General features: G+C 35.1%; 1 protein-coding gene across 10 annotated transcripts in view; it reads left to right on the top strand.

Annotated features, from left to right (window-relative positions):
- DLG2 (discs large MAGUK scaffold protein 2) overlaps positions 1–13,281 on the top strand; it is a 2,237,713-nt gene that overhangs the window by 2,199,271 nt on the left and 25,161 nt on the right. For 6 of the 10 annotated variants that reach the window (XM_023209277.2, XM_023209278.2, XM_023209283.1 and 3 more), the window contains one exon: positions 10,030–10,075. In XM_023209277.2, coding sequence (XP_023065045.1) covers positions 10,030–10,075 — 46 coding nt within the window. Of the gene's footprint in view, positions 1–9,108; positions 9,209–10,029; positions 10,076–12,935; positions 12,978–13,281 lie in introns of all 10 variants that reach the window. The other 4 variants (XM_023209276.1, XM_023209281.1, XM_023209279.1 and 1 more) reach the window with 2 other exon arrangements.

Genomic DNA, 13,281 nt, shown 5'->3' with positions numbered 1-13,281 from the left:
AAGAAAGAAAGAAAGAAAGAAAGAAAGAAAGAAAGAAAGAAAGAAAGCAGGCAAGCAAATAGTAATAGAGCCAGTGCAATTTTAGATAGGTCTGTCAGAAAAAGCCTCACTGATAAGGGATATGTGAGCAGAACTCTGAACGAGGTAAGGAATCAGCCTTCTAAGGGAAGAAGATTACAAGCAGAGGGAACAGCAAGAGCAAAGTCCCTGAATCAAGATTCAAGGAAATCTTGAATTTAAGGATTCAAAGAAAAGCAACAAGGCCAGTGTGGCAGGTGGACGGTGAGGCAAAGAAGGCACAGTGGCAGAACAGATCAAAGTGGTAGCTAGAGCCAGATTAAGGAGAGCCTTTCCAGCCATGTTGTACATTTTGGGTTTTATGCTGAATGAGATGGGAAGCCACTGGAGAATCTCAAGCAGAATGACATGATCTGAATTACAATTTTAAAAGATCACCCTGGCTGTTGTAAGGAGAATAAAGTGCAGCAGGAATAGGTGGAAGCAGGGACACCAGCTGAGGTCAATATCATGCTCCAGGCAAGAGATGGTGGTGACTTGGACTGGGGTAGTAGTGGTGGAGATGGTGAGAGGTGGTCAGATTATGGGTGCATTTCAAAGCTGAAAACACAGGATTTATTAACCGATTGGAAGTGGGGTGTGAGAGAAAGAGAGGAGTCCCTACAAGTTTGCAGCCTGGGTAACTGGAAGAGTTAGAATTTCCTAAGTTGAAGAAGACTGAGGGAGGACCAAGGTTTTTGTTTGCTTGCTTGGTGTTTGTTTATTTGTTTGTTTGTTGAGGGTTTTCAGAGAAGACTATGTGTTTGGTTTGAAGGCTGTATGTAGTTCATATCTAAGTAAAGATAGTGAGTAAGCAATTAATTGGATATATGAGTCTGGAACTCTGGTAAAGTTTCAAGCTGGAGACAGGGAAAGCTCCAAGCTGGGAAGGGAAGGAAAGGAGACTCAAAAACTGAGTCCAAGAACCCCCAATTCTTAACGACCAGGAAGATCAAGAGGGGTCAGCAAAACAGACTGAGGACAAATGCTATATGGGGTAGGATGGCAATGAAAATGTGGAGGTGTGCCAGAGTTCAAGGAAGCAAGCATTTCAGGAAGAAAGATATGATGAACTATATCTAATGGGATGATCAATAGAGTAAGATGAGACCTGAGAATCAACATTTGATTGGGCAACACGAAGTTCACTGGTGACCCTGAATAAAGCGGTTTAGATCAGTAGCCAGAAAACTTTTTCTGTAAAGGGCCAGAGAGTAAATATTTTAGGCTTTGCAGGCCATCTGATCTTTTTTGCAAATACTCAATTCTGCTGCTGTAGCAATAGTCATAGGTAGTACATATAGAATGAGCATGGTTATCCTCGAATAAAACCTTATTTGCAGAAACACATAGTGAGCTGGATTAGTTCATGGGCCACACGTCACTGACCTCTGGTGTAGATGATGTTACAATATTTAAAGTGTGATTGAAGTAAGTTCAGAAGGGAAGAGAAGATGGGGTGACTTTGGAGTTTTGCTGTAAGGAGAAGCAGAAAGATCTGAGTGTTGCAAGATGAAAGAGAAGAGAAGGTCTCTATTTCCTTGGGAGAAGAAGGTCTCTATTTCCCAGAAAAAGTGATGCTGTAGATGTCTTGGGCCTCAAAGTTAAGGAAAACATCCTACTTACTATGCATTAGAGTGATCATAAAATCCAGCGTATAATTTCAGCTACCCCTTAGCTATACTTGGCTTGGTCTCTACGCCCTTCGGTTACCTGAGCTTTTTACTGGAATTGAGCCTCCCCAACTTAGACTGCTGACTGGGTGATGTGCTTTTATTTAGCATGACCAGTCTCAGAAATAACATAAATCGGGGAAAAATAAAACAGGTTTCATCCGGGATTCCATTTCACAGAGCTTAATTAGAATGATTGGCATCTCATGATTTTGATTTCTTCCTAAGCAAAAAATTCTAAATTGAATTTCATTTTTTGAGATCAAAAGAGGATTAGCTCCTACAATTTCATAAATAATGAACCCAGGTCTCAGCCTTCCCTAAGCTACAAGTGATAGTCATTGGGATCTGATTTTTCCCTACTTTTCTGATCTGCTTCTTTTTCTTATTTTTAGGTACAAGTAGCCCCTGTGCTTCATGCGAATTGGAATTGTTTTTATTCCTGGCGTTAGATTTGAAGTAGTAACAAAAAAAAAAAAGAAAAAATCTATAAAAAGGAAACATTTTTTCTGCTATTAGCTACTTTTTAATAAGTATTTTTAAGGCATTGCATTAAGTGCTTTACAATTCAACTTTTTTCTTATGAAAATTTTTAAACATGTAAAAAGTAGAAAAAGTAGAATTATGAATATATTTTACCTATTACTAAGCTTCAATAATTACCAACTCATATTGGTATAATCCCCTGAATTATTTTGAGAAAAAGTTGTAGAAAATATGACTTTTTATTTTTCTGACTCGGGACTACACATTACATTCCGTTTGTCCTATTTCCTTATCTCCTTTAATCTAGAATGATTCCTTAGTTTTCATGGTTTTCATGACATTGACATATTTTGAGAGGATGTCTCTTAATTTTAATCTACCTCATTGTTTCTTCACGGTTAACTTCAACTAATGCCTTTTTGATGGAAATACTACAGAAGTGATGTTGTGTACTTCCCATTGTTTTCCATCAGGAGGCCCATGGTGTCATGTTGTCCCACAATTTGGTGATGCTAATTTTGATCACTTGATTAAGGTGATATTTACCAGATTTTTCCACTATAAAGGTGTCTTTTCCCCTCTTTTTAATAATTAAGTAATCTGGGAAGAGATAAATATCCTATTCCCCAACAAACTTTCAACCAATAGTTTAAGCATCCACAGATGATTCTTCCCTGAATAGACTATTATTCCGATGATTACAAAATGGTGATTTCCTGACTTTATCATTCCTTCTATAATTATTAGTCATACTCTAAAGAAGAGCTTTTCTTTTATCCCATTTTTAATTATGTAATTTATGTATTTTTGATAATCAGAGTGAACTCAGATTTTTTTAATTGAATGTGTTATACTTTATTACTGTCATTATTCATTTTAATATTCAAATTATCCAGGTTTTGTTTGTGTCTTTTCACATGCTACCATTCATTCTAGGTTTTGTTTGTTTATTTGTTTTGTGTTTGGTGTTATGTTTATATTTAATACTTCTTTCTTTGAGCCCCACGAAATGTTTCAGACTCACCTTATACTTTCCCTGCTTCAGCCTTGGAATCAGCCATTTCTCTAAAACATTCTAGGTTCTTTCATGGAAAAGGGCATCCGGAAGACAAAATCTGAGTACTGAATGTGTATTTTCCTATTGGGGTATCATTACATCTAAGCTCCTTTAATGGACAGAGAAGAAATAAAACTTTTTAGAAAATCGTAAGTTTATATCTCATGCCTCTAATTACTAGTCACCATCGTAAGATACTTCCTCTCCTTCCTCCAAACCACGTTTTAATCTCACCTTTCATTCACAGTGACAATCCTGGTTCCCAACAACATCCATGTGTTTACTCATTTGCTCAACCCTACAGCACACACCAAATGGTTTCAGAATTGTCATGCCTTTGTATCACAACCAGCAATAAACCTGTTAAGCGAAGTTCAAGGCTTCTTTACAGTTTTACCTGTACAATATAATCAGGGGGTACATAAGTACTACATCCCTCCCATATTATTTTGAAGCAATCCAATGCATCAGATTTTTTTAGCTCTTAATATTGCAATATGGCATGACCATAATGCCATTATTACACATAAAAATTGAATATTAGTGGATCAACAAGTATCCAGTGTTTTTTCAGGGCTCAAATTGGCTCATAAGTATCACAAATGGGTTTGGTTGTTGTTGTAATTGTTGCTTTGTTATGTTTTATAGTTTGTTTGTTTGAACCAAGATCAAAATAAAGTCTATACATTGTAACTGGCTGATCCTTCTCAAAGTCTCTTCTGATCTATATGTTTTCCTGCCATATTTTATTTGTTTCTTGCAATTTTATATAGATGAAATCAGATCGTTTGTCTTGTAGAGCTTCCCACGCTTCGGATTTTGCTGATTGCATTTTTATAGTATAAATTACCATGTTTCTCTGTCCTCTTTGTTGCTGTAAACTGGTAGTTGAATCCAGAGGTTTGGTTAGATTCTGATTCATTTGAGGGAGTTTTGTTTTGGGAGTAAATAGAGGTTTGCAAGACTACTTTGTAGTAATATTTTATTCTTTTATCAGAAGGCATGAAACATCTGACTGTCTCTTTGTGATTGTAGCTGCTACTGATACTCAATGCCTACATCCATTAGTTCATTAGGTTTGCAAAAGTAATCTTTTTTTAAATTAGGCAATTATAGACACATATGTATACATGCATTCACATAGACACATTTCTGTAAACAGATATATCTCAAGCCAACTCTTATCTTTCCCTTAACCCCTCTTTGTTACATTATTACTTGTTCTTTTACCTCACTTGTTTTCAAAGTTCTCTTTTTATGTGTGTGAAAATAAGATTTGTATAATACAAAGTAGTGACCCAAATATACAGTAACAACTTTCCCAGGGGAACATAATTATTTTAGAGGAGAAATGAGGAGAGTAAAATAGCATGTATAAAACAATAAGGAGGTCAGGAAAAGATGTATCTGAGCTCAGTATAAATTTAAACCTAAATTCTGCCCAGAGAACACTCATATCACTAAGATGACATTTTAGAACTATGAAACTTTTAAAGCTTGAGAAATAAGAACAGGAAGATGAGGAGAAAAACTAAAACATGTCCCTAGTTTTAAAGTTTTCTGGATGAGAAGGATAAAAATATGTCAAGATTCACTCATGTGTGTTTAAAAACATGGGATTTGAGTAGGAAAATAATTTGAGATTTTTGTTTTGTTTCCTTTCATGAAGCATATATTTCATCTTAAGCCGGTTCACAAACGCCATTACATCTCAGGGTCAGGCTGGGCAATTTCATGCCATTTGACCTAACAACTTGGAGATTTCTGAGTAATAGTGACTCCTAGTATGGGTGTTCTAATGTCTGTCACAACATGAAAGGTATTCATTTAACAGAGACAAAACAAAATCAGATAAACAAAAGACATGTGTATCTAACTGACTGCAAGGGTTGGAATGAGTGGTTTACTCTTATTCAATTAAAGATAAAAATTATTTACACCAAATAAAATTAGAAACCTGCTATGTTTCTTCTCAGTCCATGGTGTGAGGTTGGGAAGAGGGTCCTTTTCAAAAAGAAATGGCTTCATCGAGATATAATCCACATAGTATACAATTCACTCACAGTATACGACTCAATGTTTTCTAGTATATTCATAGAGTTATGCCACCATCACTTCAATCTAATTTTATAACATTTTATCTCCCCTAAAAGAAACCTCATACCCATTGGCTGCCACTTCCCAATCTCTGTGCCCACTATCCCCAGCCCTAAGCAACCAGTTTACCTTTGTTTCCACAGATTTGCCACTTAATGGGCAATTACCTTTTAATTGCCAGTCATGGCCTGTCACACTTAAATTCTTTCTTTTTTTAACATCATCATAAAAAGAAAAATTGAAGAAAGGCCAAAAAAATATGAATGAGTATCACAAAAATTGTAACAGGATAACCAAAAGAGATGTTGTTGAATCCAATAGCATCTGATGATTTAAATAAATAATCTTCAAGCATCAAGCTATGGGAAGAACACACTTAAGAGAATCAAGCACCAATAATTTTCAATATAAACTTGAAGCAGGCTTAAGTTGCAGAAACTTGTCAGGCTGTTAAAAACAGTGATATTTGCAACCAGGAATATTTGCAAATTCAATTTCTGACTTCTCTGCTCACCAATTACGTGGTTCTGGGGCAAATAATAGAAGATTTATACACTTCAGATTCCTCTTCTGTAATATGGGAATAATGATGGTACTAACTTCATGAAGTTAGCATGGAGATTAATTCATGTAGAGCTTTTGGAACCAAATGTGGCACGTAAGTGCCCAATAAATGTTAGTTATTGTTTTATCATCTTTATTAGTTAGAGCTCAACATTTTAGGTCAAATTCCAAAATGGAATTTTTAGATATGCCGACTTGCCCCATGCCACATTTGATTGGTATTTTCAAAGTCTCTATTTAAAGACATTTCCTGCTATGAAAGCAATGGATCTAGAGCTAAGATACTGTCATGTGGACAGGCAAAGAATATCATTGATCAAGTATAATTAAGAATAGAGCTGTAAATCAGTCATCGGTTGCTTCAGAACCATGTATTCTATAAATAGTACAATTGCTAATTTATTATTCTCACCTAGCACTCGTGTAACAGATTTTCCTTTTCTATATTAAAAGAAAAAAATTACAGCAGTAAAAAAGCTTATATAATGGTATTACTCATGTCTAATAAAAAATAAAGAATACTGTTAAAGCATTATAAACCACATATAATCTCTTATAGTTTAAATGTTTAGCTAAGATCCTAAACATATGACTTTTAAGTCTGTGAATGTGAACTGAAATTGTGACTTGTTTTTTTTGTCCACAAATGTAAGGAAATGTAACCACCAATAGTTTCATTACCTTCTCTTTAATTCCAATCTGAAATAGCTTTTGCTAATAAGACTGACACATTAGATACGTTTATTCTTAAAGTATTGTTGTGTATTTTCTGTTCTTTTGAAAAGTGTGGTGCTTAGTAGTATTACGTCCCAATCAGATGATTCATGATACACAACATTTTCATACTTGGGAAATGTTAGCACATTCCTTGCTTTGAAACATAAAAGAATTAATCACAGATAACACATTTTCATATTCCTTTGACCCTTGAGACCATTTAAATGATGTGGCTTGCATGTAGCCCCATTTTGGGCCCTCGTAGCCCTCTACATTGTCCCTCTATGTCTGCATTTTCACCCCAGGCTTTACTCCTCTTGGCATTGTTTTGTATTTGCATGAAAATTTGTAATTTTTTTTTTTGCATGACAAGTCATTGGTGATGTTGAAGTTAAATGTCCAACATACCTTGCAATATCACATGCCATTAATTCTTACATGATTTTTTTCTTTTATTTTCGGTTACTGAAGTTTAAATATGCTTGAAATGTAAAAGTGGCATGAAACTGGAGTGATGCAAGAATATTTAGTATTCTTTTAAGGACTGTCATTTTTAACTGGGAAAATTTGGGGGCAGTTCTCAATCTTGTTTTTGGACACCAACCCTAAATTACAAATGATGATAAAACTATATTGAACATAGGTGCTGTCAGCAGAGTAATAAATTCTGAAGTGATACCTTTTTTTTCCCTCTGAGAATGTAATTTTAGTACTTGAATGTAAAGTATATGTCCTCTAATTTCAGAAATTATTATTTGATTCACTATTTTTCATAAAACATTCTTAATGGGCATACAATTGAGCTCTATTGCTTTGCTGAAAGTTTCTAATACCTAAAAATGTAATGAGTTACTTACTGAGTGACAGCACCAACATTTTAGTACTTTAATGTTTCCTAAATGAACATGGTTACGAAAATGGATATTTGATATGGGAATGTATGAGTATACACAGAACATAAGTTATTTATACCATTTTGTCTAGCTTCAAATTCATAAGGGTACAGGACTAATTCCCACCAATGGGACAAAAGTGCACATCCGAGCAAGGTTCCTTTCCTTCTAAGTAGTCACCTTGCTGCTCTACATTTATTCCTAACAGCTACCATTGCCAAAAATGTTTTTGAATACCTGTTTTCAAATTACCTTCAGAGTCTTTGGCACCTTCATTTCCATAGCTGTGTGTTAACAAATCTTGATCCTTGGAGAGTGATTTTAATTTTTTCAGCAGCTTAAAGACCCTCAGAGCCAAATCAGCCAAACAAGGATGGTAGTCAATCTGGTAAAACATATTTTTTAACAATATATGAATATGAAATTAGTAAAACCTGCATGACCAATAGCTTATAAAATGACTGTCAATGCATTTCCCAAAGAGAAACCCCACAAAGCATTTGCATAAGAACAGCAGCAGTGGAATTAATGAAATTTTCTTAAGGAATCTTCTAGGCAAGCACATGATATCCACTTGAATGAATAAATTCTAATACCTGTATCATATGATGTATCTATGTGTTATTTTTAATTCAGCCTCATTTAAGCTAATGGAATAGTTAAAAATTTTAAAGACAGTCATTCTTACTTTTTTTTACCTGATCAGAATCTAGTTGAGTCACTGCCATTTTTCCTTTGATAAGTTAATATCAAGTTAATACCCCTTTAGCAGCAATTTTAACAGGTTTTGGTTGATTGCCTCCTGGCTGTCACCAACTAGCCCTGTGATATCAGCATAGGACACAACTCTGTGCCTCTGCCCCCCTATCTACAAAACGAGGACATGGGTCTAAATTATTGTGTAAAATATCTTTTGAATAAAAATGTTATATTCTAATGATTATATATTCATGTATAAGGCTATAATTATCATATATCCTTAATCTACATACTTTTTTGTGTAGTTTTAATTAAAACTAAGAGAAGTAACTCAAATTCAAATTATTTTAAAAGACATCAAGACACTGAGAAGAAAGCCAGTTTTTCCAATAAAGTGTTTTCTACGTGATGGTGATAAGAAGACATTTGTATAGCACTTTATGTTTACAATGTCTTTTGTGAGTCTCACAACCTAAGAGCTGCTATCATTGTCCTCATTTTGCAGATGAAGATATTGAGGTTCAGAGAGATTCAATTACCTCTCTAAGGTGATGAACTAGCAAGAAATAGAGCCAGCACAAAAAAATTCTGGGTCTTCTCCTTCTAATTTAAGACTTTCCCTCCATCACCATTTATCTGTAACCAGTCTTTTGCTTAGGAGACAATTTTTCCAAGGTGCCACTATTCAGAATTTATACTCCTTGAAAATAAAATTGACCTTTAGAACTCTCTGGCACCACTTTAGAATTATTCACTTGCGTCACTACAGCTCTCTGGGCTTTTACAAACTAGTTGTTTTGTCAGCATGAGTGTGACAACAATTAGACGTCCCCTGTTTTTGCCCCATGCCTTTTCTCCTTCACAGTCATTCAATGACAAGCGTAAAAAGAGCTTCATCTTTTCACGAAAATTCCCATTCTACAAGAACAAGGAGCAGAGTGAGCAGGAAACCAGTGATCCTGAACGTAAGTAGATTCTCAAAGATAATGTCACATGCAACATAAGAGAAATAAATTCACAGGCAACACGCAGGATGTAGGCTCTCCCACGCCACACACCTAGGCAAACAACACAGCAGGCAGGCAGGGCAGGTCTACTACTGTGACCAGTGTTTGACTACAGTCTGGATCCCTCCTTTCACATGACTCTTCTTTGCAGAAGGCATTGGACAGAAACTTGCCTAAACTGGGGCTTGCACCCGACCGACATTTCTCTTTGACCAGGAATGGGTCTGGTTTGCCTTTTCTATCATGCAACTCTCTAAGTCTTGAGACAAATTCTTTTCTGAGAAGAAATATTGGATTCCATTGACACATATGTTTTTTGGAATGTTAGGAACAATTAAATTATCTTTATCAATTACTAACACATTTGCTCACTCTTTCCCTCTTGCAAAACACTAAACACTTGCTGGGCACTGAGCTTGTAATGGTGGATATAATTTAGAATTTGCTATGAAATTTGAAGAGGTTTATTCCTTAAGTGGGGCATTTTTGTGGCCACATGATTGACCATGGGCCAAAAATGGGCATTTGCTGAATTTTTTTCTTTCTTACAATCTTTTGTTTAAACCTTGAGTTGCTCTGCAAATCAGAAATTTCCTTCTTGAATCTCAGCTCAAGGAGTTTGGGGTGAAGTTGGTTTAAAAGAAGAGAGAATGGGATCCAGATTGTTAAGGCAGCACGGTCTGTCATGGTAGTATTCATTTCAACTCCACTGACTTCTTCCTTCCTCTTCCGTCGCTGTTCTTCCTCTCTCATTGCTCTCTCTGGGGACTTCCATGCAGGACATCCCCGGATTAGGTGACGACGGTTATGGAACAAAGACTCTGAGTAAGTTTCCAGGAATGGTCACTGTAACTTTTCTTTTCTTTTCCTTTCCTTTTGAGTTTGGCTTTTGTTCCTTTTCCTGAGGGCCTTTCACTCCTAGCATGCACAAGATACGAGTTTTATTTGTTACCTAGCTGTGAATGCTCCTACAAAGTAACTTTCGATCGTTTTGTTCTGCATGTCAGCATTTAAAAGCAAAGTGTGTCAGGCACTCTAACTTCTGTTGCAGTTAACACCATCCCTTTCTGACCAAGTGATATTATCAACATGGTCCTGATGCCCACCATAGCATCACTTGCTCTGCGCTTAATACCTCCCAGAGAGCAAGAAACCATGTTGAAAGAAAGGGTGAGCTAAGTGTTCTAGAACAGCAAAATAGAAATGTACTTTATGTTCTTCCTTCTGCCTTTTCACATGGAAATATTTAATGACTTTGTCAAATCTCATAATTGGGTTGTACTTTGCTGTTAGTAAAGGAGCTGTTTTGTAGTCAAAAGGAACATGCATTCTCTAAAAGCAAATTTTAGGCTACTTGATCTTCCATGAGTATTTATTTGTTATTAACTTTGATTTTTTTTCTGACTTGCGGTGATCCTGCTTGAAATGTTTATATGATAAAGTTTGGATATGTAATAATATGCCTTTCTATCAGTGATTTATCAGCTATATTACAAAATCAGGTCTTCACTTTATAGCATAGAGTGAAAAATAAAATATATTAAACCTTTACATTTTCTAGTTGTTCATGTATTTAGTCTGTGTCTGATTTCACTAAGCAATTAAAAAATAATTATCCTGTCTCTTAACATACTACACTATGATTTTTCCTCTTTAATAACTAACCCCATTGCGTAGGCACCAATGAAAGGAGAACAGAATTTTGTGTCTTTTGCAACTGTATCACATGTTTAATTTTTTTGTTTTGTTTTGTTGTTTTAAATTAACAGCTATGGGCAATATTTTTAGAAGCTGTTTATTTGTATAAAACAAAATTACATTGAACTGGACTTTGTTTTCAAGGGCTCTTTCTATAACCCTGAGTATTGATACTCCCTCATAATTCAAATTGTTCATTTGGAGAGTTTTTAAAAGATATTTATATTTTTAAAAATCTGATCAAGAGTACTGATCTTAAAGATGAAAACTTTATTTTTGAGTCACTATATGGAATATGATAGAAAATTTTTCTTGAATTTAGTGGCTGAAGGTTAAATATTGATTTCAGCATTGTCTGAACAGCATCAAGCACCACCAGAGAGAATTTGTAAATTTTCAATTTGAGAGGGAAAAGAAATATCTTAATATATTGTTAATAATAAACATCACTAAAAAGTAGTGGCTTTTGGAGTGTCAAAGATAGGATACCCTTTCAATCCAGAATATGCAAATGTCTGTTTGCTCTTTAAAAATTGAATAAATTTAAAAAGTAAAACTTGGCAACAACAGCAAAAAAACACTGTCATCCCCAATTCAAGGCACTTAAGATAATAGTCTACATAAAATACACTATTATTGGTTATGTGCCTTGACTTTCATTTTTGTAACAGAAAACAGATTTGCACAGGTTCATCCACACTTCTTTCCCTATTGCCTCTTTGCACTTGCAAAACGTGTGCCCAAATTAGTAATGCAGTTCTGATCATAGACCAACACAAAGAGAAATGATTTGTGCAAATTTAACCCATACTTTGGTTTTCATTAGTTTCATACTCTAAAACTACTCTATCCAATTGGCAAGAATGTATGATGTCAAAGCACTTTTTTATTGTTAGAGAATAATTTTATGTATTATTTTTCTCTTTCAAAAAATGTATAACTATTGTCACTTTTTTAAAAACTGAGGCTATTTATAGTGAGCTTCAGAAATCGAATAGTCACATGTTCTTCATTTAATTAAAGTAATATACAAATAAGTTGATAGACTGATGAGTGTGTCATCTATAACTTAACAAGCAGTATGGATGAAAGAAAATGATTTTGGAAATAAGAGCTCAAATTCTGGCACATAAGCAACACATCCCTGTTAAGTTAGGTGAACTATGTATGAAAAAACAATTTGGCGTATTGCTGTGCAAGCAAGTCATTCAGCATGAATTAAAAAAAAAAAAAAAATACTTCATGCCAGAACCTGTACTGTGTATCAGGCCATTTATCTCCTGCCTGTTCCATGCCTCCAGAATTCAATAGCTATCCAAGCAAGAATCCTAAAATAAAAACAAGGAACTATTGAGTTGATTCATAAAATATTATTCAGTGACTCACATCTTCCTCAAAGATTTCAACTCACTCACTGAAGCAGAAAAGATCTTCAAGAATTCCTTTGCATCCTGAGAATGTGTTTAGGAACTATTTAAATAGAAATAAAATTCAAGGGATTCCAGGGATCAATTAGCAATTTGAATTGCAGCATTCCAGCAAAATGCTTAAAGGCTAAAATTGAGAAATAAAAAACTCTGCAAGAAAACAGTGCCCACACACCAGAAGCGCCTGAATTTACAGTCAAGAAAACATTCAGTCAAGACATACTAGTCACTGTCACATAAATCTTGAAAGTCAGAGGTATATGAATGGGTCATAGGATTTTTCTAATTGCCTAAGTTGACATTATGCATTTTTTGTAATTAAAGATACTTTCTTCATTTGCTAAAAAGAAGAAACAGCAATCAAGCAGCGGGTTCCTGTAAAATGGAGATAAAGTTTTCATCTTCTTTATCTTATCTGAGTTTTCTTAATGCAGCCTCCTCTGCGGCTTTTACTTGCCTTTCGCTCACATTTCTAGTAGCCTTGCATGAGTGTATTCCTTTCAGTTCTGGCTGCTCTTCAATGCTTGGTATCTCTTTAATTTGCTGTGCTGTTCTTGCAGAACATGTTTCTTCTAATGCCAGCGATAGCGAAAGTAGCTACCGTAAGTTACTGCTTTGGTTTGCGGTCCTTTTCTTTGCAACTGCCCCATTGCCTGTGGTGGTCATTTCAGATTTCTGTTGTTGTTTTTCAATTGCTACCTTTTATCATCTGTATTCAAAGCAAATGGCTTGAAATGAAATCACTGGATGTGGAAAGATAAAAAAAGACACTAGAGCCATCAGTGGACCCTTATGTGATTTGTGCAAGCAGTAGTGGTCTTGCTAATAAACAATTCCAACCCCAGTTGGTTGTGACTCAGTGATTCAGTTCTCACAGAGAAGGTGTGTAAAAAGTTCAACGTGGTG

This window comes from Piliocolobus tephrosceles, chromosome 13 (assembly GCF_002776525.5).
Source record: "Piliocolobus tephrosceles isolate RC106 chromosome 13, ASM277652v3, whole genome shotgun sequence".
In the NCBI taxonomy this organism is placed as follows: domain Eukaryota; kingdom Metazoa; phylum Chordata; class Mammalia; order Primates; family Cercopithecidae; genus Piliocolobus; species Piliocolobus tephrosceles.
This window is presented reverse-complemented; position numbering and strand designations above follow the sequence as displayed.